This window comes from Pimephales promelas, chromosome 2 (genome assembly GCF_988280905.1).
Source record: "Pimephales promelas chromosome 2, fPimPro1.hap1.1, whole genome shotgun sequence".
Taxonomy (NCBI): Eukaryota; Metazoa; Chordata; class Actinopteri; order Cypriniformes; family Leuciscidae; genus Pimephales; species Pimephales promelas.
In genome coordinates, this window is record NC_142770.1 from 9,304,113 (window position 1) to 9,331,567 (window position 27,455).

The 27,455-nt window shown below is 34.1% G+C and overlaps 1 protein-coding gene across 2 annotated transcripts in view; it reads right to left on the reverse strand.

The window, feature by feature from the left end:
* The window catches only part of lrp1ba (low density lipoprotein receptor-related protein 1Ba), a 260,042-nt gene that overhangs the window by 31,018 nt on the left and 201,569 nt on the right, over nucleotides 1-27,455 (reverse strand). For both annotated transcript variants that reach the window (XM_039682989.2, XM_039682988.2), the window contains exons 64-71: nucleotides 26,679-26,795; nucleotides 26,473-26,592; nucleotides 23,950-24,069; nucleotides 19,276-19,392; nucleotides 9,610-9,716; nucleotides 9,379-9,526; nucleotides 5,930-6,039; nucleotides 2,153-2,285 (exon numbers count right to left, since the gene is read on the reverse strand). In XM_039682989.2, the coding sequence (XP_039538923.2) occupies nucleotides 2,153-2,285; nucleotides 5,930-6,039; nucleotides 9,379-9,526; nucleotides 9,610-9,716; nucleotides 19,276-19,392; nucleotides 23,950-24,069; nucleotides 26,473-26,592; nucleotides 26,679-26,795 (972 nt within the window). The remainder of the gene's footprint in view (nucleotides 1-2,152; nucleotides 2,286-5,929; nucleotides 6,040-9,378; nucleotides 9,527-9,609; nucleotides 9,717-19,275; nucleotides 19,393-23,949; nucleotides 24,070-26,472; nucleotides 26,593-26,678; nucleotides 26,796-27,455) is intronic.

A 27,455-nucleotide genomic window follows, 5' to 3' on the forward strand; every position in this document is an offset into this window, starting at 1 on the left:
CCCTTCTCATTTTACGTCCTTCACAACTTAATCATATAATATAATTTGTTTGTAATGTTTTGTTTTATTTAATTTTGTATTAAATAAGTAGAGCAGAGACCAAATGAATGGAAAAACAAAACCCATTTTTGATGAATGTAAGTTTATTTAATGCTTAATTAAGTTTCATTTAATCTAATTTAAGTAATCAAATCTATTAATTAAGTTAAACAGGGAGCAAGAGAAAAACAAAAGGAACTTTCCAGATCTCCTCGAGCGTTAAAAGCAAACCGGCATCAGTGTCGAGACTGTGTAACTCGGAAAAGATCAAAGGCAGAAGTCAATACACTTCCATTGATTCAGGGCCGTCTGAAAGAAACATAAACTAGAAAGAGATATCTTAGGAAATTTCATAGAACCACAAAGATGTTTAGGAGACCGAAACCAGCAAATAAATAAACATGGCGTTTAGAAGCAGGACTTTATCTTTGAAGCCAACACTTCTAAAGAGCCGCAGGTGCGTGACGGCTGGCGTTGTCTTCACAACAATATCAACCGCCGCAATTTTTCAAAACACTGAAATTAGGCCTTTCATGTACTCGCTTGTCAGATATCAAGTGGCAACACGGAACCTTTCATCCTCGCCAATTTTCCCAAATATTGGGGAAATGACTTCTCTCGCGAGGCTGGGATTTTCTTCTTCCCGTGCTGTGCCGCACACATCTTGAGATGTGGGACTGGGAATCATGCTTTCGAAAATCCTTCAAGTCTGTCATGGGTTGAAAGTGATGTTTAAAGGCACTGGCATAAATACGTCAGTCAGTCACATGTCTGTCACCGTGGCTTGTTCGGATGAATTGGGGATTTACGGCTGATGTAACAGTTACATTTAGTTTATTTAAAATGTATGCACTACATGGCAGTCGCAGACACGTAATGCATATAAAAACACATATTCTAGGTCGGTAGTAAAAATGGAAACACTCAGCATTTTTATTTCATTTGATTTGTTTAGTAAGTGGTAATCACTTTATTTAGGGATGTCAGTGTCACAGAAAAAAATGTTTGATTGAGTGAATGGATTCATTCCTTAGGTTTAATTTGTACCAATTTATTTATATGCTTATATGTGGTAGTCCTTTAAATGTGTGTTCATAAAGTTACTAAAGGAATAAGGATACAGGAAAAAAAACTTTAGTTATAGCTGTGTCCATCCATCCATCCATCAATCATATTTTATTGTTTTACACTATGTATTGAAATAAGAACATATGTAAATTAATGTTTGGTTAAAACTGTATACACTCAAAACTATTATAATAAATAGTTATATTTGTTAATTTTAATCATTTTAAATATATTATTTACTGAAATTAAAATAACTTTTAAAATATTAAAATATTATATAAAATATTAAATATTAAAATAATTATTTATTTTTTAATTATTAAATAATTTACTTATTTATTTATTTATTTATTTATTATATATAATATTAAATATAAAAATAATTATTTGTTAATATATAATAACGATTTTTATTTTTTTATTGTGTTATATACATTTTATTTATTAGATAATTAACTAGCTGAAAAATTTGTTATAAATGAACGCTCAAAATAATTTGAAAAAGTATTTTTATTATTAACATAAATGGTTATATTTATTATTTTATTTATATAATTTATTTGTATTTATTGAACAAACATCTAATTGATGATGCAGATGATTTTTTATATTTTTATAATTAATGCTATTCATTAATAGTATTATATGAATTATTTTTAATAAATGATTTACTAGCTGAAAGTTTAGTTATAACTGTGTGCAATAAAAAATATTAGAAAAATTATCATTAAAATAATTAATAATAAGCTTCCACACAATTAATTTAAGTTTGTACAGCTAGACTAAAACAAGTCACACAAAAAATATTTTTTTTTTTGTAGTGGAAACTTAAAGAAATAAGCAAATAAATAAATAAATAAAACCTCCCTGTTATATAATATCATGTTAAATATAACTTAGTGAATTTTACAAAATTAATACGTTTTTCTCTTCTCTCAAAAATACATAAAACAGCACTTAAGTTCAACATTTACATTCTTGATCCCATGCATAGCATCCTGGGAGCTGTAAGAGCAGTGGCCAATGTCAGATTTAGGAGTGTTACCCTGGTCACAGTTGTCCTCGTCACTTTGATCCAGGCAGTCGAAGACCCTGTCGCACCTCCAGCGATCGGGAACACAGTGTGCTCGATTACGACACAGGAACTCGTCCTCCTTACACTCCAGAATGCAGTCCACCTACTCACACACACATACACACTCTTCTCAAAGGCACAGCTCGACTATTTCAATAACACAACTGAATGATTGGCTGAATTAAAAGGCGCGTCCTCTTTAGCAATGACCTCTGATCTTTTCCTACAGATGAAATTGCTTTTTATATATAATGCATGGAAGAAATGTGGCCTTGGCTCTCTAGGGGGCTCTGAAAAAGAGGGCTGTTTTAATGGTCTTTATTAGGACAGGCAAACTCCGTTGAACTGTTGACACTGCATTATGAGTAAGAGTGTAATTAAACCAAAGTCCCTCGAGAAAAGAGACCGTAGTCTTGCGGAAGCAGCCTGGAACCACCAAGAAACATTGGAGCAATGCTGTGCAACGTTGCATCATATGGTGCATTCTTGTTCATTGCATTAAAGGGATACTTCATCCAAAAATAAGTCTCTTGTCATCATTTGGATTCATTCCAAGCTACTGAAGTTTTTGACTTCCATTGCATTGATGAAAACCACTGAAAATGTCTCATTTTTAATGTTTTAATAAAAACCAAGCCATAAAAGTTTGGAACTTTAAGGATTTTATTTAATTTATATTATGAATAGGGCTGTCAAACGATTAATCACATCCAAAATAAAAGTTTGTGTTTACATAATATATGTGGGTGCACTGTGTATAGTTATTTTGTATATATGTATATTTGTATATTTGTATATATTATTATTTGTGTACATATATATATATATACACACACACACATGTGCATGTATATTTAAGAAAAAAAATATTTGTATATAAAATATTTATATCTAATATAAATTCTATATAAATCTATATACAGTATATATAAATATTTCTTAAGTATATACAAGCATGTGTGTTTATTTATATATATAATTATACACAGTGCACCCACATATATTATGTGAACACAAACTTTTATTTTGGATGCGATAAATCACGATTAATCGTAATCGACAGCCCTAGTTATCATTAATAATAATAATAACAACAATAATAATTATTATTAATATATATATATAATATTTATTAAAATTATATTTATTATAATTACTTTAATATTAATAAATATACTTATTATAATTACTATTATTTAGAAAATAATTAACTAAAGGTTAACTATGCCTATATATATATATATATATATATATATATATATATAAAATAATTATTATCATTATGTGTAAAATAATTAACTAACTTTAGGATTGATTATAACTGTCTACAATGAAAAAGTATTATTATGGTAAATAATATAAATGTAAATGTATAATTCATCAGGTAGAAAATAACTAACTTACTTGAAGATTATTTGTAATACACAATACACAATGTAATACTATTATTTAGAAAATAATTAACTAAAGGTTAACTACAGGGACGTGCACAGGAATTTTGAGGGGCAGTTGCTCTGACCTGAAAAAAGGGCACCTCCCCCCTCTTCTCCCTCACGGGCTACATGAAGGAATATATTCAGTTGAATTTGTCCACTTTCAAATTGCCTTATCTGGCCGTTTTTATGTCCAAACGCAATGCCTCATCTTATAGTCTTATTATTATTTATAAAGATTGCAAAATGTCAGAGATGAGACAAATGAGCAAAAGAGTTCCTCATATTGTTGTTTATTGTTTTTTAAATTATTATTTATTTATTTATTTGAAAAGAAATAATCTGGATTGAATGGAAAAACTCGAAAAAAAATAAATAAAAAAAAAAACACTTAGATTTCGGGGAAAAATACAATCCTTTTTTGCCAATCCTGACCTCCCCCTGGGGCCCTAAGCAAAATTCTGCTAAGGGGCCCTCTACCTGATCTGTGATGCCGTGAGCCATGTAAACCATTTGCCATTGCCACTCAATACCGCCCAATACAATCCTCCCTCCTTTAAACAAAACAGTCAAAGAATAAGTACAACAATATGGAACAGAATGAGGTTCAAACAAACAATATTTACTGAATAAAGCATTTTTATAGAATGTTAAGATAACAAGTGAATATTAACGTAAACATAAACAAGAAGAAAATAATAAAAGTACAACCCTGAACTTTGGCTTTTGGGATTAGCTTTGGTTCACTCTACAGCCTGGGTATTTTCGGAATCAGTAGCCTATGATTTTTATTTTTTAAATTTTTTTATGCATGTTGAAGCAAATCTTGATTTATGGTTATTTACTGAGGGATTTGCATTCATATTGGCCAGAATGTCCAGCTAATCGTCATTTTAAATTCAATATAGCCTATAAATCAATAGTCAATCAACGTCAAATTGTCAATAGCCATTGGTTTCTATCTTGCATAATTAGTGCAGTTGTTTAGAGTTTTTAACTACACTGAGACTAGATAATCAGTGTCTTTATAATGTGTACTTTGATTGGCAGTGCCATCATTCACGTATTGTACAGTATTTCTGGTCTCCACATTTCTGCTTGAAAAATGCGAGTTTTCGTGCACGCGCATATGAACGCAACACACGCGACGCGGTTTTGTTTTCCGAGCTGCAGTAAACAAACACTGTTGTTGCACTTTGTCGTTTATCAAAAACAAAACGTAATAAATAATGGTATTTTACTCTCACTTTTGTCAGGCAAAAAGTGATGCAAGAGATGAACTGCCTGCCCAGATAGGTTAGCAAGACCAAAAACCATCAAACTTTGCTGACATCAAACTAGAGAGGAGAGAACACAAGTTTACCTGACTGCTGTTCCCGCAATTCACTCTCATGTTTTTCTTCTTCCTCTTTTCGTGACAAGAAGGATAGTTTTGTTTCATTTTGTCATGGACTTCGTACACATTAATTAGCGCGCGACACGAGATGGAGGCACGGCCTGAGTAATTTGCGGTGTCTTACCATACGCACCGGTCGCGTGCAGTCTATAATCGTGTGCGGCACTGCAGCCACGTAAACAGTTTGACTTTCACTTTCAGTGCCCGAATGGAAGTGAATGAGGCTTTGCGATTTTTATATTATTTTTTTTGTCTAGGCCTATGTGAAATTCTACATCCATTTTCCGATTTTTTTTTTCCTCGGAAGGGCAACCTGAGTCGAGAAGGGCATATGGGCAGTTGCCCGGGCAACCTGAGCAACCCCCCTGTGCACGTCCCTGGTTAACTATGCCTGTTATTATTCAAATTATATATATATATATATATATATATATATATATATATATATATATAATAAATTAATAATTATTATCATTATGTGAAAAAAAAATTAACTAACTTTAAGATTGATTATAACTGTCTACAATGAAAAATTATTATTATGGTAAATAATATAAATGTAAATGTATAATTCATCAGGTAGAAAATAACTAACTAACTTGAAGATTATTTGTAACTGTGTACAGTCAAAAATGCATTTAAAATATATTATTATTATTATTATTATTATAAATAATAATAATGAATAATGATTCTTTTAATTGTATTATATGAATAACATTTATTCATTAATTAACTGAAAGGTTTTAACTGTGTGTGCACATAAATAATATGAAAAAAAAAACTAATCAATTAATTTAAGTTTGTACAACGAGACCAAAACAAAAAAAAAACTTTTTTGGACCCCATTGACTTCCACTGTATTGACCAACACAGCTAAAACGGTCTGTTAAGAATCTGTGTATGTACCACACTGACCTCATCAGAACCATCCGAACAGTCGTTTTGTCCGTCACAGCGTTGGCTAGCCGACACGCAGCCCCCTCCGACACAAACATACTCGTTTTGACCACATGACGTAGGCCGAGCTGCATAGAAACACAAAATACAGACTCAATTCAAACCACAAAGAATCTTCCATCAAAGAATCCTCTCAAATCCATGCTATCTATAATAAGACATGTCAATCTACATGTCCTGAGACAATACGTTCCTTGAAAGCTTCTGTATCGCACACGTGATACAGACTCTCTGCTGTAAAACGGCATAGACTGAAATGAACTGAGCTGCAGATTCGGTCAGTAAGAGGTTGTGAGAGATTTCTGGCAGAACTTTTTGAAGTGTTTTCAGCAGCATTAATATTAATCGGAGGGTAAAATTCCCCTGACTTGCCTTGAGTCGCAGGGAAAGAGCAAAAAAAAAAGGGTGAGACTATGAGAGCTTTCTGAATGCATCTCCTGTGGTACTTACGATCAGAATAATTCACTCTGAGGTTGCAGGCGTGGATGTACTCAGGTACCCTGTGCTGAGCTGAGCTGAGACACAAAGCTGAAATATTCACGACGAGGGCCAAGAAAGTGGAGGAAGACCTCAACTTAAGAGAAACACTTCAAGTCTCTTGGGGTTAAAATAACAGATGAAGTTGAGGTTTGGAAAATGCATGGTATTCTTGACTTTGTTAGCTTTAGATGGAAGTTTTATAATATAAATAAAATAAATAACACAAGTTACTTTCCCCACAATTTCTTGACCTCTGCTGTAGAGGCATGAATTTGCATTTAGCCTGAGGCTTATTCATTTCACTTTTGGTGTCAAAGGACTTTTACATTTGCCAAAAATAGAACTTCAACAAGGTGCTGAAAGCATTCTTTAGAAATGTTGGCCCATATTGATTGGATAGCATCTTGCAGTTGATGGAGATTTGTGGGATGCACATCCAGGGAATAAAGCTCCCGTTCCACCACATCCCAAAGATGCTCTATTGGGTTGAGATCCGGTGACTGCGGGGGCCATTTTAGTACAGTGAACTCATTGTCATGACTCATGTTCAAGAAACCAATTTGAAATGATTCGATCTTTGTGACATGGTGCATTATCCTGCTGGAAGTAGCAATCAGAGGCCATATGGTGGCCATAAAGGGATGGACATGGTCAGAAACAATGCTCAGGTAGGCCGTGGCATTTAAACAATGCCCAATTGGCACTAAGGGGCCTAAAGTGTGCCAAGAAAATATTCCCCACACCATTACACCACCACCACCAGCCTGCACAGTGGTAACAAGGCATGATGGATCCATGTTCTCATTCTGTTTACACCAAATTCTGACTCTACCATCTGAATGTCTCAACAGAAATCGAGACTCATCAGACCAGGCAACATTTTTACAGTCTTCAACTGCCCAATTTTGGTATTGTAGCCTCTTTTTCTCTATTTGTAGTGGAGATGAGTGGTACCCGGTGGGGTCTTCTGCTGTTGTAGCCCATCCGCCTCAAGGTTGTGCGTGTTGTGGCTTCACAAATGCTTTGCTGCATACCTCGGTTGTAACGAGTGGTTATTTCAGTCAAAATTGCTCTTCTACGGGTATTGTTCAAAATTTGTGTATGTGTGTATATATATATATATATATATATATATATATATTAGTGCTGTCAAACAAGTAACATATTTAATCGCGATTAATCGCATTAATGTCATAGTTAACTCGCGATTAATCACACATTTTTATCTATTCTAAATGTCTCTTGATTTCTTTTTGTTACATTATTTTTTTCTCATTTTAATGATCTTATCAACATGGAAAAGTGGAAAAATTATTATTGAAAATAACATTGGAATAGCTAGTGTTCAATTTCACACTAACACATAGCCTATAAATAATCTCTCACACAATGTAACACTGTCTATCAATAAAAGGGTAAAAGAAATACTGACGAGGTCCTAATATTGGCGAGGGGGCGGATAATTCGCATCATCTGTGTGTGTGTGTGTGTGTGTTTGCTTGGCCATCATAAAGTGGTGTTTCAGACTGGACGTGCTGCGATGATGATAGCTCAGTTCACAACGACAAAACACACAGATCACTTGGTCTTGTCAATGGGACAATATGGCAACTTTTTAAAAGCAAACTTTCCATTCAGAATTTTAGGGCATCCATTTCGGCGTCTCGCGCTCGTCATCCACTCAAAACGTAACGTTACTATTCGGCCGGCTCGCAAGCCGAAACGAGTGTGTGTGGCACAAAACGTCCTCGCGCTGCACTCTGAAACCCTTTCATTTCAATGGCTTGCGCCACGCGAGGACATTTTGTTCCTTCTTCAACCAAAGCGCAAGACAGTAAGCTAGACAGTAAACAAAACGGTTAACAGTCAACAACGGATCTAGACAGTAAACAAAACGGTAAACTGTAAACAACGGATCTAGACAGTAAACAAAACAACAGGCACGCCACAAACACACGTTTCGGCTTGGGAGCCGGCTTTGAGTGGATGACGAGCGCGAGACGCCGAAATGGATCATGACGCATGCCGCGTCCTGTTTCAAAAGCATGTGAAAAAACTACTAGGACAAAATGACCGTTAATCGCGCATTAAAAAAATAACGCTGTTAAAATGGGTTTGCGTTAACGCCGTTAATAACGCGTTAAACTGATAGCCCTAATATATATATATATATATATATAAACAATACCCATTCTTGTCCAAGGACAACTTTGATGAACTTTTTTGATCCACTTGAAATGTTGACTACTGTATGAATAGCTCAACATGTCTGGAGGCTGTGGTTCTGTCTTAAATAGATCTCATTTTGACTTGAAAGCTCTGGGGAGGAGCGTAGCTGGCATTGATACCATGGAGAATGTGAATATTAAAAATCCATCTTGAGTAAGTGGATTGGCCATCTGTTCCTCAAAAGGGAGATGAGATGAGAGGAAGATATTTTGCCTTTTATTTTTGCAGTGAAAGCAGTATAGGTACAGTAGATGTTCTGGTTGCACTTAAAAAAAAACATACATACATCTTTATAGCAACCTCATATAAAATATAAACTGTGCCAGAGTATTAGCAGGAGTGCGGTACTTGCACTAGACTCAAAGGACTGACGATGAGGGAGGAACAACCCGTTCCCTGGGACGAAAATTCAAGCGTGACATTTAAATGCGGTTCGTTAACAGCGGATGACAAATGTGGGGTCATTTTGCTGTTAGTTTTAAGCGGTAGAGGCTTAGCGGTTCTAAATGAAGGCAGCGTCGAAGGGTTTGAGGTCGTGCAGATATTTCCAGTCTCTATTGTGTAGTTGCAGGCCTGTGATTCCCTTTGGATAAAAGAAATCCTCTCGATGACATGTGATTATAGGAGCCGTCTCGGGCCAGCTTTGATGGGCTCTGGGTCTGTTTGCATTATTTAAAGAGTGTGTGAAAGCAGCTAACCTGTCATGGCGGTGTTGGCAGGGCTACAGTTGGCCTCGTCCTCCCCGGTTTTGCAGTCTTCTTGTCCATCACAGAGCCATTTGACTGAGATACAGAGATGATTCAGGCACTGGAACTGATCCTCTGAGCAGTGGCTCTCACAGCCTCTCTGAAAACACACGTGCAGGATGTCAGGATGTGAGATTAACCATGTGTGTTAATGGTGCGATTGATGAATGTGGCTCTTGAAACCTCGTCAGAGTTATCGGTGCAGTCGAAGTCGCCGTCACATCGGAAACGTGAGGAGATGCACTCTCCGTTGGCGCAGATGAAATTTTTCGAGTTACATGTTACTGGCTCTAAAAAGAGAAAGACATAAATGGATTTAGAGTTTGGACTTCTTTCACTATTGGAAAGCAGGAGTGTGGGCTGTGCAAGCTGAATAAGCATTTGGCAGCAGTAAAACAAACAAACAAACAAATGGCTAACAGTTTTTTTTTCTGTTGTTATGAACAGCAAGACACATCCAGACTTCCTTTGGTGACATTTGGCAGGAAGCCTTTGAAATGCCAGAGAGAATATGAAAATGAGAGAGAGATAGAGAACGTTAAAGAAAATTAAAAACAAGACAGGCTGAATTGGCAAACAAACAACAGACGGAAAAGGAATACAGACATACAAAGGAGAAAAAGAGATAAATAAGTGAATAAATGCAAACAAAAAAAAGGAAGACAGGCAGATACAAATAAATAAAAGACAGAAATAAAGACAAAAAAACAAAGAAAGAAACAAAAAAACTAATGACATATTAAAGATCAACAGACAGAATAAGAAAATAAATTACAGATGAAAACAATAATTTGGAAAGAAAGGCCAAGTACAAGAAAAACAGAGAAGACAAAGAATGAGTAACAACACAGAGAACAAGCATGAAAATAAATGAAACTTTGTAAAAAAAAAAAGAAAGAATAAACTAACAAAAGATGTAAAAAGAAATAAAGAAACAAACAAATAAAAAGACTAAAGATACACAGAACAAACAAGATAAGAAACAAGCAAATGAAAGAACAAGAAACAGACAGAATGAACAAGTGAAAAGATGAAAGAGTCAGAATGAACAAATGAAAGGCTACAAAATGAAAAACAAACCAATTAAATAAGGACAGAATGATAAAATGCTCAAATGAAAGATACAAAAAGAATAAACAAACGAAAGAACAAAAACTGACAGAATGAACAAACAAAAGATTCAAAGAAAGATGAAAGAGTCAAAATGAACAAATGAAATATACAAAAAAGAATAAACAAATGAAAGAACAAAAACTGACAGAACGAACAAACAAAACATTCAAAGAAAGATGAAAGAGTCAGAATGAACAAATGAAAGCTACAAAATGAAAAACAAACAAATGAAATAAGAAGGATAGAACGAGCAAATGAAAGATACAAAACAGGAATAAACAAATAAAAAAATGAAAGAATAAAAACCTGACAGAATGAACAAGCAATAGATTCATAGAAGAAAGATGAAAGAGTCAGAATGAACAAATGAAAGCTACAAAATTAAAAACAAACCAATTAAATAAGGACAGAATGATAAAATGCACAAATGAAAGATACAAAAAGAATAAACAAAGAAACAAATGAAAGAACAAAAACTGATAGAATGAACAAACAAAAGATTCAAAGAAAGATGAAACAGACAGAATGAACAAACAAAAGATTCAAAGAAAGATGAAAGAGTCAGAATGAACAAATGAAAGCTGAAAAAATGAAAAAGAAACCAATTAAATAAGGACAGAATGATAAAATGCACAAATGAAAGATACAAAAAGAATAAACAAACGAAAGAACAAAAACTGACAGAATGAACAAACAAAAGATTTAAAGAAAGCTGAAAGAGTCAGAATGAACAAATGAAATATACAAAAAAGAATAAACAAATGAAAGAACAAAAACTGACAGAACGAACAAACAAAAGATTCAAAGAAAGATGAAACAGACAGAATGAACAAACAAAAGATTCAAAGAAAGATGAAACAGACAGAATGAACAAACAAAAGATTCAAAGAAAGATGAAAGAGTCAGAATGAACAAATGAAAGCTACAAAATGAAAAACAAACAAATGAAATAAGAGGGACAGAATGAACAAATGAAAGATACAAAAAGAATAAACAAATAAAGTAATGAAAGAACAAAAAACTGACAGAACAAACAAACAAAAGATTCATAGAAGAAATATGAAAGAGTCAGAATGAACAAATGAAAGCTACAAAATGAAAAAGAAAACCAATTAAATAAGAGGAACAGAATGAACAAATGAAAGATACAAAACAGGAATAAACAAATAAAAAAAATGAAAGCAAAAACAAACCAATTAAATAAGGACAGAATGATAAAATGCACAAATGAAAGATACAATAAGAATAAACAAATAAACAAACAAACAAAAGAACAAAAACTGACAGAACGAACAAACAAAAGATTCAAAGAAAGATGAAAGAGTCAGAATGAACAAATGAAAGCTACAAAATTAAAAACAAACAAATGAAATAAGAGGGACAGAATGAACAAATGAAAGATACAAAACAGGAATAAACAAATAAAAGAATAAAAACCTGACAGAATGAACAAACAAAATACACTCAGAAGAGATAGAAAAAGAAAGAAAGAAAGAATGAATAGAGGAGCACAAATCTCTTTGATCACAGTGTGTCACTCCTCTAACTCTATTATCAGAGTCTCTGCATCCGGCTCCAGCACTCCACAGATTATCTGTCCTGACATCACCACTCCACAACCCAATCAGAGCCTTGATATCCTCCCACTGATGATCCTGTGCGAGGCTCCCAAGGTGAACAGAAATACAGCCATTCAGCAAGCGAGCTGAACACTCACACACTTCAGAGCGGAAATTCATCTCTAGATTAGTAGATGACAGTATTCAGACATCTCATCCATGCAAAAATAGACCTTGTTGTCCATAAATAGACACTTTCAGGTAGATACAATTTAAGCTTGAGTCTAACAAACACTCTCCAGTAGCCGGCGTTCATTAAGATTGTTTAAAACGTCCTCTAGGGACACGCTCCATGCTGATGCGTGTGAATACATAACATGTTTCTATTAGTGTCTGTTGTGATGTATCAGTGAGGGATCTGAGAGCTTGCTTTTAATTGAAAGAGATGGAGAGACTGATAGTAAAAGGATGAGAGAGGGGAAAAGGGAAGTAGGGAGACTGAGAAGAGCACAAACTAAATGTGAAATTTAATTGCACACAAACCCACAGCTCATAAAATCTCCACATCTGAGGTGACAGCTGGGAAACCTTCAAGACATTGTTGATATTTAGTAAATAATGCTGAGACAACAGTTGCTTTAAACTGACGTTGATTTGTTACAAGTACTTTATGTACCCACTAAAGTTTTAAACAAACACCAACTAGTAGGTCTGAGCACAAGTAAAAGGGAAGGGAAGTGGAAAAGAAGGACAAATTAGGACAAAATATAGGGGAAAGAGAAAGAAAGGTAAAAATAAAATGCAAAGTAAAGGTAAATGAAGTAAAGGAAAAAATACAGAAATAAAGGAAGAACATGTTTGAATTACCATCAATAAAAAAACAAACAAAAAACAAAACAAAGAGTGAGGCAAACAAATTAAAGACAGACAGGCAAAATGAATGAATGGAAAAAAGGAGGATGCAAATGAAACAATGAAAGATAGACAGTGAGAAAATGAAGTACAGAAAAAGCAAGCAAGAAAAAAACCCAGGAAGAACAGGAAAAAGGAAGGAAATGAGAAAGTTAAGGAAGTATTTGAAAAACAGATGGCAAACAGAATGGGAAGAGAATGATTTGAAGGAAAAGGAAGGGGTAAAAGAATAGAGATTGGAAAAGAAAAGGGTAGGAGAATGGAAGAAAATGTAAACTAAAAGTAAAACTAAAAAGAAAGGAAATGTAGAAAAAGGAAAAAAAGATTGGAAAAGGAAAGGGAAAAGGATGAACACTAGGAAGAGGAAGGGGAATGGGAAAGGGAAAATGAAATAAAATGGAAAAAGGAGGATACAAATGAAACAATGAAAGATAGACAGTGAGAAAATGAAGTACAGACAAAGCAAGAAAGAAAGAAAAAGAGGAAGAACAGGAAAAAAAGGAAGGAAATGAGAAAGTAAAGGAAGTATTTAAAAACAGATGGGAAACAGAATGGGAAGAGAACGATTTGACAGAAAAGGAAGAGGAAAGAGAATAGAGATTGGAAAATAGAAGAAAATGTAAAATAAAAGGAAAACTAAAAAGAACAGAAAAACAGATTGGAAAAGGAAAGGGAAAAGGATAAACACTAGGAAGAGGAAGGGGAAAGGGAAAATGAAATAAAATGGAAAAAGGAGGATACAAATGAAACAATGAAAGATAGACAGTGAGAAAATGAAGTACAGACAAAGCAAGAAAGAAAGAAAAAGAGGAAGAACAGGGAAAAAGGGAAGGAAATGAGAAAGTAAAGGAAGTATTTGAAAAACAGATGGGAAACAGAATGGGAAGTGAATGATTTAAGCAAAAGGAAAGGGAAAGAGAATAGAGATTGGAAAAGAAAGGGGAACGAAAATGAAGAAAATGTCGAATAAAAGTAAAACTAAAAAGAAAGGAAATGTAGAAAAAGGAAAACAGATAGGAAAAAGGAAACGGAAAAGGATGGGCACAAGGAAGAGGAATGGGAAAGGGAAAATGAAATAAAATGAAAAGGAAAAGGAAGTAAAGGTAAAACAGAGGGAAAAGAAAAGAGGAAGAACAGGAAAAAGGAAGGAAATGAGAAAGTAAAGGAAGTATTTGAAAAACAGATCGGAAACAGAATGGGAAGAGAATGACTTGAAGGAAAAGGAAGGGGAAAGATAATAGAGATTGGAAAAGAAAAGAAAAGGGAAAGAAAAATGTCAAATAAAAGTAAAACTAAAAAGAAAGGAAATGTAGAAAAAGGAAAAACAGATTGGAAAAGGAAAGGGAAAAGGATGAACACTAGCAAGAGGAAGGGGGAGGGGAAGGGAAAGGGAAAGGGAAAATTAAATAAAATGAAAAGGAAGTAAAGGTAAAACAGGGGAAAGAAAAGAGGAAGAACAGGAAAAAGGAAGGAAGTGAGAAAGTAAAGAAAGTATTGGAAAAACAGATGGGAAACAGAATGGGAAGAGAATGATTTGTAGGAAAAGGAAGGGTAAATAGAATAGAGATAGGAAAAGAAAAGGGAAGAAAAAAGGAAGAACAGCACCAGGAAGTTGTGCTGGAACAGCAAAGGAAAAGGAAAGGGAAGCGGTAATGAGGTGGCAATCATGCTCAAGTTTTCTTCAGCAAGAACGAGTGTGACTTACATCATCAAGTTTTGAAGAAATGATGGCAGAGGCTCTGTAATCTAGTAAATGAATGGTCAAGAGCTCAACAAACCACAGCGATGGCAAACATACATCACTGTTTATCAAGGGAGCCGATGCCGGGAGCAACAGAACCACAACCATTAAAAACAAATCACAGATCAGGGTGAGAGATCGATTCTGCCATTCAGTGGGACACGTCCTCCGCTAACTGTCAATCAACGTCACAGGCCTGACAAAAATATACAGCTGCACTCCAATGGACGCTAGTTAGCAACAGGCCAAGAGGACAAGAAAAATACCTGTCAGCATTTCGGGAAAATTGATATAATCGCTACCTCGGCCGACACAGAAACTTCCACAGCAATCAACCGACAATCTCATTCTCACGCTGTTTCTCTCTCACACTCGTGTTTGAAAGTGCGAAGCAAGAGGCTCGAGATGCAGTTGAAGTGTGATGAGATCCACTGGGCATCAGGAGCTCTTTGACTATAGTGGAGAACTTGTTCTGTCTACATAATGACCCACACATCAGGGAACTGAATAGGGAATAAACATGGAGATTTGAGACAACAGTCACACAAACACACACTCAAGAAGCACAACGATGAAGCACATTTGGACACTTTTTGAGACTTGTGTACTAAATAAAAAGATGGCTCACACACTGCCACACACAGACGCATCATCCTAGCTTTTAAGTCTCTCTCTGAAGACCCAACATCTATGTGCCACACACTGCGGAGCGTGATATGAATCCAATTTAGTTGTTTTCAGAAACCCTGCTGTGTACTAGAGTGTGTCTAGTTGCCGAGTGTGATAAGAGGAATATATGTGAAAGCTGCATGTAGTTAAATGTCAGAGAACTCAGATGTCAAATACAACGAGCATGATTTCAGCATTTAACTAAACTATAGTAAACATCACAGCACAATGAAACTAAACTAAACAAATGACCAGAGTGAAACTAGCCTAAATAACAAAAAACAGCACAATTAAACTAAATCTAAACAATACAGCACAATGAAGAAAACTAAATTAAACATCTTAACAACACACAACCAAACAGAACAGCACAACAAAGCATATCTAAACTACACAGAACAATGAAACAAATTAATAACACAACACAATGTAACTAAATTAAGCGAAAAAACTCAAAACACCAACTAAAATACCGACATAACTAAACTAAACGACAAAACAAACTAAACAACAGCACACCAAACTTTAACAAAACAACGAAGCGGTGAAACTAAACATCAGCACAACAAAACTAAATAACAAAACAAACTAAACAACAGCCCAACAAATCTAAACTAAACAACAAAACAGTGAAATTAAACACAGCACAACAAAACTAAACAACAAAACCGTGAAACTAAACACAGCACAACAAAACTAAACAATAAAACAAACTAAACAACAGTCCAACAAATCGAAACTAAACAACAAAACCGTGAAACTAAACAACACAGAGCAAAGAACTAAACTAAACAACGAAGAGGTGAAATTAAACAGCACAACAAAATTAAACAACAAAACCGTGAAACTAAACAACACAGTACAAAAAACTAAACAACAAACCATGAAACTAAACACAGCACAACAAAACTAAACAATAAAACAAACTAAACAACAGTCCAACAAATCTAAACTAAACAACAAAACCGTGAAACTAAACAACACAGAGCAAAGAACTAAACTAAAAAACGAAGAGGTGAAACTAAACACAGCACAACAAAAACGAAACCACAAAACAAACTAAAGAACAGCACAACAAAACTAAACAATAAAACAAACTACACAACAGCACAACAAATCTAAACTAAACAACATAACAAACTAAACAACAAAACAGTGAAACTAAACAACAGCCAAACAAATCTAAACTAAACAACAAAACGTGAAACTAAACGACAGCATAAAGAACTAAACGAAACAACAAAGCAGTGAAACTAAACACAGCACAACAAAATTAAACAACAAAAAAACTAAACAACAAAACAGTGGAACTAAACAACAGCCAAACAAATCTAAACTAAACAACAAAACCGTGAAACTAAACAACACAGTGCAAAAAACTAAACAACAAACCGTGAAACTAAACACAGCACAACAAAACTAAACAATACAACAAACTAAACAACACAGAGCAAAGCACTAAACTAAACAATGAAGAGGTGAAACTAAACAACACAGAGCAAAGAACTAAACTAAACAACGAAGAGGTGAAACTAAACACAGCACAACAAAATTAAACATCAAAAAAACTAAACAGCCAAAAATCGAAACAAAAACAAAAAAACAAAAAAAAAAACTAAATGACAGCCCAACAAACTTTAACTAAACAACGAAGCGGTGAAACTAAACACAGCACAACAAAATGAAACAACAAAACAAACTAAACAACAGCACAACAAAACTAAACAACAAAACAAACTAAACAACAGCACAACAAATCTAAACTAAACAACAAAACAGTGAAACTAAACAACACAGCACAAAGAAGTAAACTAAACAACGAAACGGTGAAACTAAACACAGCACAACAAAACTAAACTAAACAACATAACAAACTAAACAACAAAACAGTGAAACTAAACAACAGCCAAACAAATCTAAACTAAACAACAAAACATGAAACTAAACAACAGCATAAAGAACTAAACTAAACAACAAAGCGGTGAAACTAAACACAGCACAACAAATCTAAACAACAAAACAAACTAAACAACAGCACAATAAAACTAAACAACAAAACAGTGAAACTAAACAACACAACACAAAGAACTAAACTAAACAACGAAGCGGTGAAACTAAACACAGCACAACAAAACTAAACAACAAAACAAACTAAACAACAAAACAGTGAAAATAAACAACAGCGAAACAAATCTAAACTAAACAACAAAACGTGAAACTAAACACCAGCACAAAGAACTAAACTAAACAACAAAACGTGAAACTAAACGACAGCATAAAGAACTAAACGAAACAACAAAGCAGTGAAACTAAACACAGCACAACAAAATTAAACAACAAAAAAACTAAACAACAAAACAGTGGAACTAAACAACAGCCAAACAAATCTAAACTAAACAACAAAACCGTGAAACTAAACAACACAGTGCAAAAAACTAAACAACAAACCGTGAAACTAAACACAGCACAACAAAACTAAACAATACAACAAACTAAACAACACAGAGCAAAGCACTAAACTAAACAATGAAGAGGTGAAACTAAACAACACAGAGCAAAGAACTAAACTAAACAACGAAGAGGTGAAACTAAACACAGCACAACAAAATTAAACATCAAAAAAACTAAACAGCCAAAAATCGAAACAAAAACAAAAAAACAAAAAAAAAAACTAAATGACAGCCCAACAAACTTTAACTAAACAACGAAGCGGTGAAACTAAACACAGCACAACAAAATGAAACAACAAAACAAACTAAACAACAGCACAACAAAACTAAACAACAAAACAAACTAAACAACAGCACAACAAATCTAAACTAAACAACAAAACAGTGAAACTAAACAACACAGCACAAAGAAGTAAACTAAACAACGAAACGGTGAAACTAAACACAGCACAACAAAACTAAACTAAACAACATAACAAACTAAACAACAAAACAGTGAAACTAAACAACAGCCAAACAAATCTAAACTAAACAACAAAACATGAAACTAAACAACAGCATAAAGAACTAAACTAAACAACAAAGCGGTGAAACTAAACACAGCACAACAAATCTAAACAACAAAACAAACTAAACAACAGCACAATAAAACTAAACAACAAAACAGTGAAACTAAACAACACAACACAAAGAACTAAACTAAACAACGAAGCGGTGAAACTAAACACAGCACAACAAAACTAAACAACAAAACAAACTAAACAACAAAACAGTGAAAATAAACAACAGCGAAACAAATCTAAACTAAACAACAAAACGTGAAACTAAACACCAGCACAAAGAACTAAACTAAACAACGAAGAGGTGAAACTAAACACAGCACAACAAAATTAAACAACAAAAAAACTAAACAACAAAACAGTGGAACTAAACAACAGCCAAACAAATTTAAACTAAACAACAAAACGTGAAACTAAACGACAGCACAAAGAAGTAAACTAAACAACGAAGCGGTGAAATAAACACGGCACAAAGAACTAAACTAAACAACATAACGTGAAATTAAACAACACAGCACAAAGAACTAAACTAAACAACAAAACAGCGAGAAACAAAACCAAACAACACCACAACAAAACAAAACTAAGCACAAAACAAAGAAAATAAACTATAAAACAAAACAATGAAACTAAATAAGACAACAATTCAACAAAACAATGAAACTAAACAAAACAAAATACAAACGATATAAAACAAAACACATTTGGATTTTCATTCAACAATTTGTATGAACTCCACCAAACTTGTGTTGCTTTCTTTAGTTACAGAGCGCATCATCTGCAGAGGAAGTGTCTGTTAAACTATTCACTTCATAACTTGTAAAAGTGAAACGAGAAGCACGTACTGCAGTTCTCCTCGTCTGAATTGTCGCTGCAGTCGCTCTGGCCGTCACACCTCCAGTGGTCCGGTATACAATTGTTGTCCTTGCAGCGAAATTCATGCGGCCCGCACGTCTTCTCATCTGCATACACAAACAAACAAAGAGTCATTTGAATTTCCTTCTTTAATATTACTCTGTAAAATAAATAGGGATCCTGAACTAGCTTAGATACACTAAACTATAACATGTTTTACTTAAAAAAACAAACAAATAAATTAAATAAATAAATAAATGTTTCCCACAATATTCAGACTGTCAAAAACTTTAAATGTAAAAATGTAATTTAATTTAAATTGTTTGATAGAAAATGAGGATTTTTGTGATGGTGATGGTTTTCATTTTATCGCATAGATTGGTATATTAATATTTTAGTAGTAAATGTTTACTAACGTATAATGTTTTTTTCCATTTTTTTTTTACCGCAAATGTAACACGTTCCCCCCGCTCCCCGGATCTCACAAGGCCGAATCAAGAGCACAATGGTGTGAATCACATCTTCCTTTTTCTGAAATAATCAACATGCTAATCCGAGCTCGTTTGAGGACAGGAAATCAGGAATGCAATTTCCCCTCATCTGAATGTCGGCAACGACTAATCCAACTATCTTGAGAGATGATGAGAACATAATGCATGATTAATTGACAATCACAATGCTGTGTTTGAGTGCTAATTCCCCGACTTAAGATGACATTAAGAGAATTTTAATTTGACGAGAACACTGCTGGAATATTAAGATTTGTCCCCAATATAGCTTTAGGGCTCATATCACCTTCAGGTTGGAAACAATAGAGAGATTTGCTCATTATAACTAAATAGAGAATGATTATCCCAATATGTTTTTAAACTCAAGAGCCAAAAATATTATTTGAATTAAAGAAAATTGTGGATAGATTAACCACATATTTACACGATTTTACAAGCTTGTTTGTTTCAAGTTTGAGCAACTTTCAGGAATTGCAGTTGTTCTGTTACAATATACTCGAATGAATTCATTGTTTTAACGCATTTGTGTTAGTGTGTATGCTTTCAGTGTGCTACGGCTAATTAGCTTGCGCCGACGTGCTGCCAACGTGAGGCTGATCATGGTGAATAATTCAGAATGAATAAATAGGATCATGCTGAGATGTGAGAAGCCAAATCCAACAAATTAAGAGCGGTCTTCAATACGTCAGAGCATGCTGAATGTTTCATGAGAGCTCAATCCAATGATCCATTCTTCTGAAACAACATTAATGTGGATCTTTAGGTGTGACACATGAAAACACATCGAACCAGCTCTCAGCCATTCAAGCCTGAGCAACCAATGATAGCATGCAGTAATGTGCTGGAAATATAATAAATAATGCAAGACACCTCAGTATCAACAATAATAAAAACATGTTTTTGATTTAGGACAGTCATAACCTTCTTGATACAAACGGAAAAGCTAAATAATTTTTCAAAGTATTTATGCATGTATTATGTAATATGCATTTTGCAATGACCAATGCTAATAGCAATAATTAGAGAGAAGTTGGCAAAAAAATGTATATGTGTATATATATATATATATATATATATATATATATATATATATATGTATGTATGTATGTATATATATATATATATATATATATATATATATATATATATATATATATTATTGGAATGATAATAGATTTTATATTTTGTATTACTACTAATAAATATAGATAAAAAATTACACAAAAAACATTTGAATAATTAATCATAATAATCATAATTAATCATAATATATTCTATAATAGAAATACTAATAATACTAATTTACTATTAATATTATATAGGTAATATTCAATAATAATTAAAAGTTTGAATAATTAGTTTGAATATTTGAATAATTATTTTAAATTATTAAAAGTATCAAGGCTAAAACTAGTATAAGCTAAAAGAATTTAAATAAATATAAATATTTTTAGACTAAACAATTTTAAAAAAAATGTCAATAAAATTTTTGAGTAATAATTAGAACAATATACGTAAGATTTTTACTATTACTACTACTAATAAATCAACATTTCTACATTTCTTAATGCAAATAATAATAATAGTAATAATAATAGTGCTTAAAATAATAATAAAAATAATAATGATAATAGAATTTTTTTTGAATGACTGATGCTAATGCCATTAAATCATTTTAGTATAGGCTAAAACCTAAAAAAAAAATAAAAATAAAATGTATATTTACGAAAAATCCAAAAGATTCAAAAATTATACTCAACATTACTGAAGTATAAAAATATAATACAATGTATTCATAATAAATATTTAACAATAGTATTATATTTAAATAATTTGTCTGATTACTTTAATAATTATTTAATTTATATTAAAAAGTAAAATTCAATATTTCAATTAATTAATTTAATTACTAAGCGAAATAAAAAAAAAAATAATAAAAAAAAAAACCTGTCTCAAGAGTCCTGCATTCTAACCGAGTCCATTGCACTCAGTCTTCTTGTTTTGAAAAACCATTTCCAATGTCTATGTCCATTAAAAATCCTGGTCCCCTTTTCATCTCAGTCAACCTATCAATACGTCCTATTGATGTCTTCTTTGAATCTGATGCATTCACCCGTGAATGCTTTTCATCTTAATATCTTGTTAAGAAATGACTTGTTTTCAATGAGATGTAAGCAAGTTATTGATTATTTAGAAGATGAAGCTCCACTCTTCATGGACATTCAGCACTTAGAAAGATCCTCATGTTTAAAGATCAATACAGTATTATGGCTGGGTAAATGTGAATATCCTCTCAATGATACAAAGTGCACAAGTGTGTTGAGTACCTAGGGGAATACATCTTCCAGAACAACAACATCATCCAAGATTTAATTCCATAGGAATTCCGTACGTGATTCCAGCGCACACGGAGAAACACTCATCGTTACGGAAGAAAATAACCTCATTGAGGATTAAAGCCTTTTGAGACTGAACATGATAATCCTCACAATTTATAAATAAATAGTGTGCAATTATATTAAATCAAAATAATATAAAAATAAAAACTAATTCAAATATTGTAATATTAAAGTATACAGTTATAGAAAATAAAATGATGATTAAAATAATCAATTTAAAACAAATAAATAAAAAAGTACTTAAAATATTGTAATATATCATATATATATATATATATATAACGACTGAAGAGCGCCGTTAGGCACGGCGCGACACGGAGTAACCCCTTCAGCCGTTATTTATTCAAGATACAGAACATGCCTCGAGTATCTTATTGCTTTTATAAAACAGTTAGCCTACCACACAATCCAAATATTAAAGTAAAAATAAATAAATAAATGTATTACTGTAACTTTCATGAAGTAAAGTCACTAAAAGCCTTCCTTCCGCTAGAAAAAATAGTCCCTGACCTGGTCCACGATCCACGGTCATAGCCGTGTCATGAATAAAGCACAGCTATTGACCAATCAGAAACAATTTGAACTAACCGTTTCTAAATATTTTTATTCAACTTTGCAGTGGATTTTCATCTCATTGCACCCTACCCTACCAGGCAACTTTATGTATAATATATATAATTTAAAAGTATTATTTTGGTGACTAAGAAAGCTTCGATATGCTTTAAAGAAGAATTCTGCAGTGGAAAACTTTCTTAAAAGTTCCAAATGGCAAAATTACAAACTTCAGCTAACATCCTTCTTGCGTTGCACTAAACCTTCCCTGTAATGAAAGCCAAAGTGTTCCCTTGGAGAGGTAAATGGTAAGATTCAGTGCTGGACAGAAAATGGACAGCACTTATGAAAAGTAGTTCGGATTGATATAAAGTTAAAAACGATTTACAAGACAATTCGTCAGGGCTAGATGCCACATATTGTACTTGCCATTACAAAGATGAATTGAGAGACGTTACCATATCTATAAAAACATATTTTCATTATTTTATTGAAGTCATTACATGACAGTTATAATAGTTTTATTGTACTGTTTTTAATATAGTTGTAATACAATTCAACTTTTTTTTCTTTTTTTCAAATTATTCATTAGAAACTAAAACAAATATTACACAATATTTATGTGTGGCAGGTATTTTTATACTTATTAAAAGTGTCACATCATTAGTTTCGCACCATACATCAACTTCTCGAGGAGAAACATCAAAGCAATGAACCTTTTCCCCAGAAAAATACACTTTGTCTACAAGCCAAAGCAGCTGCTCTACTTCAATCCAGTTCTCATTACAGAGGAACACTGCTCTTTAAAAACCGAGGAAAACCAAATAATCTGCATAATTATAGTACACTAAATGTTCCATTCTGGGCCCGATGGAGAAGGCTAATCGGTTAGCTGCTCGTAAAGCAAACACAATCCAACCTGACAACCCTCGCCCTGAGAACACGTTAGCGCTTGGTTGGACAGTTTTCCGCAAAACGTCTCTTGGCGCACTAGCTTATCCACAAAACCTCAAGATTAGAGTAAGAACTCGGTTATGAAAGCGATCTTTATTCATCTGAGTCAGTCCTCTGGGTGAGCAGTCGGTGCAAAATTAAAGCAAATGGGATGTTTTAGGAGTTTTGACTTAGCACTGCATTTTAACGAGGATATTTCTGGACGTGATGATGGGCGTGAGGTAATGCGCGACGACGTCGACGGACTCACCGCAGTTGGCCTCGTCCGAGCCGTCGGCGCAGTCGGGGTCCTCGTCGCACACCCACAGCTTGGAGATGCAGTGCATTGTGGACTTGCATTGAAACTGGGACGGCGAGCAAGTGTTCTCGGCTGGAGAAATAAGGACATCATGTGATCAAAACTTTGAGAAGATAAACCACAGAATAATCTCAAGTGTTTTACTCAAATCCGAAAGTTGCTGAGTCTTTATTATGAAACACCAGGAGGGAGTAGAAACATAAAGAATCAGTAACAGACTGCAGAATACGGTCCTTTAATCTCCCCACAACACCTCAGATATAAACTCATGGATTGATAACATAACTCACAGCAGGCGATTTGAAGTCCAACAGTGATCGTCTCGCAATTGATTGTATATAAAGAGGTGAATTTGCACACAAGTTCTGCTTTAATGGCTGAGAGTAAGGATTTCTTAGAGAGGGGTTTTGGTGCTGACTGTTAATATGGTAAAAAAAAAAAAAAAAGGCAGGGCAGGCAAAAGCATAGTTTTTTTTTTTCCTCTGGTCAATTTTGAGATATTTGTCTTCAATAACATGTCTTCTCTCAGATTTGCGGTGAAAAAAAGTCTGAACTACACATTAAAGTCTTTATTTTACTACACTTTGTCTGTTTGCGTCTGTAGATTTCTCATAAATTCTTCAAAAGTTGTCGTTATAAATCATCCTGCTGCTCAGCGATCGTGATCTGCACCCATGTCATCACACATAACGTTAGAAAGCTCTCTTTCTCCTGTACAAAACGCTGTCGGATCCAAATATGATCATTTCCTTTTTATCAGCAACCAATCGTGAAAGTAAAAGGGGGGATTTAACTCTAAATGCGCAATCTCATTGGCTGATGCTAAATCTTTAACGCCAGTTTTCACCTATACACACCAAACTTTCCAGTCTAGTACCTAGTTATATTATGAAGACAATTACCAAGGGATTTGTAAATATATTATTCCTGGCCTGATTTATATAACATTTTATTCCAAAAAAACATGGCGAAAATCATTTTTTTAAGGCTATTGGCAGTATATTCTGATTTACAGGATAACAAAAGTAGATATCCATAAATCCCTCTGTAATTTTTTTTCTCATCTAATATGTGAACACAATGAAAAAAGAATTTTGAACCTGGCTTTATCCAATACTCAGATTTCGTTTATTTTTTAAATGTTTGCAAATTAGTGCATATTTATTTAGATAATGCCTCATTTGCATATTTAAACATAAAATTACAGAAAACTTGTAATATATTATTTTTCTCATCTTAATGGAGGTAATCAACTGGGAAAGTTTCATGGTGATATATGCTAGTTAAAAAAATGACCCTATTCACCTGGAGTGTCTCGCCTTAAAGGGATACTCCACTTTTTTTTTTTTCTTTTTTTTTTTGTGGAAATAGGCTCATTTTACCACTCCCCCAGAGTTAAACAGTTGAGTTTTACCGTTTTCTAATGTATTCAGTCTATTTTTTGATATTTAGAAGAATATCAGTAAACAGATAGCATATTCCATAGCATATTTTTTTCCTACTATGGAAGTCAAGAGACCAGAAACTGTCTGTTTACTAATATTCTTCTAAATATCAAAAAAAAATCGGCGGAATGGATTCGAAAACAGTAAAACTCAACTGTTTAACTCTGGGGGAGTGGTAAAATGAGCCTATTTCCAAAAAAAAAAATGGAGTATCCCTTTAATTATATAATGATCTATCGCTGCATGAACATGGCCATTATTTTCTACATAAAGCATGTTATTGCTAGCTTTCTTTTGAATTTGAGGTTAAATTATCGTTGAAATATAAAACATTTCCCTGGATAGTTTTTATAAGGTTCACCTGGATTCATTTGAAACATTTCAAGGCATGATTAATTCATGATAAAACAAGTCAAACGAGATTATGCCCAGGTGGCACTAACCGCAGTTTCTTTCTGTTTTCAGAGCGCTAAGCTAAGCCTAGGCCTGGCGGTACGGCGGCAATCCTGACCCACAGCGCTCTCCCTCCTTGGAGGGGGGAGGTCTAAAGCCAGCCTCTAATGCCATGCTCCATATGCGATTATCCCTGTTAAACCCTCCCTCTGTTTGGCTAATCAGTGCCCTGGGCTGAGCTCAGCTCCCCTGGATCCAAGACACTGTCAGACCCCCTCAAAAGCCTCTTAGAGTTCAGGGGACCCTACAGGCTCCATCCCATGCAACGCTGGTAATGATTTTCCTCGTTTTTAACTGCTATCTTTCAGAAAAGATAGACAGCTTCTCTTCTCCGGTCCCCCATGAGGGGCGTACCAGCGCTGGGTGTCTTATCAAAACCCAGCCAGATGCTCGACTCCGGGGAGGAGTGAGAAATTAGGCCCCTGCTGTGATTCTAATCTGAGCGAAGCCAATAACTACATTCTGAGGACATAGAGAAAGAGATTTGAAGCAAAATCTTAGTTTTTTTTAAGAAACAAGCGATAACGTTCACGGTCGTCCACTTCAAACCTGAGAGAGAGAAAGAATGAGTCCTTACGGCAATCAGTTTCATCTTCACCATCTCCACAGTCGTCTTGTCCATTACAGCGCAGGTTTATAGGGATGCACTTCTGTCTCTGTGTGCACTTAAACTGGCCAGACAGGCAGATATACGAGTCTGAAAGCAAATGCAAACAAGGACATCTTTGTACATCGTACGGCATTATTATGGTCTTTAATTTCCAACCATCAATCTATAATTACCACAGTTGGCTTCATCTGAGTTGTCTCCGCAGTCATTCTCTCCATCGCAGATGAAGGGAGGAAGGGCGCACAAACCCGTTCCGCACTGGAACCTTCCGGGTTGGCATTTAAACTCGGCTGCGAGCGAAAGAAACGACAAATGAATAAACGAACAATCAAAAGAAAGGTTGAACGAAAGACAGACACAGAATAAACAAAAACAAAAAAGCAGAACAAATATAAAGACAGCAAAACAGAATGAACAGACTAACAAACAGAACAAAGAACAAGTAAATGAGCAACTGTTCAGCTAAATGAGCGAAACAAAGTTGAAAGACGGCAAAAAGCCAGACACGTTGTACAGAAAGACACGTACAAACGTCTTTTGTTTGATGTCAGCCTTGACATCTCTATCGAATAAACTGCTAGTTGAGATACCAACTTCTTTACAACATGATCCATTCACCTCTCAATCAAACAAGCCCTGCTAAATACAATTGACCCACTCAATGGGATATGCAATACACTTGAATATAACCTTGATGACAGACAGATCTTTATTCAAAAATAATTACTCCGGCAATGAAAAGTACAGGAATAAGTTGTGACAAACAAATCAGAACTAATTATGATGTTAGCATGTAACACTGCAAAATAGTACATTTTCGATTAGAACAGTATTGAATGAAATAAAGGGTATGTGTGCGCCATCACCACCCCAACTATCCCTTAAAAGACTCTCTAGGTAGGCAGCTTACTAGATTGTGAGTTGTAACGACACTACAAGGTGCTATAATG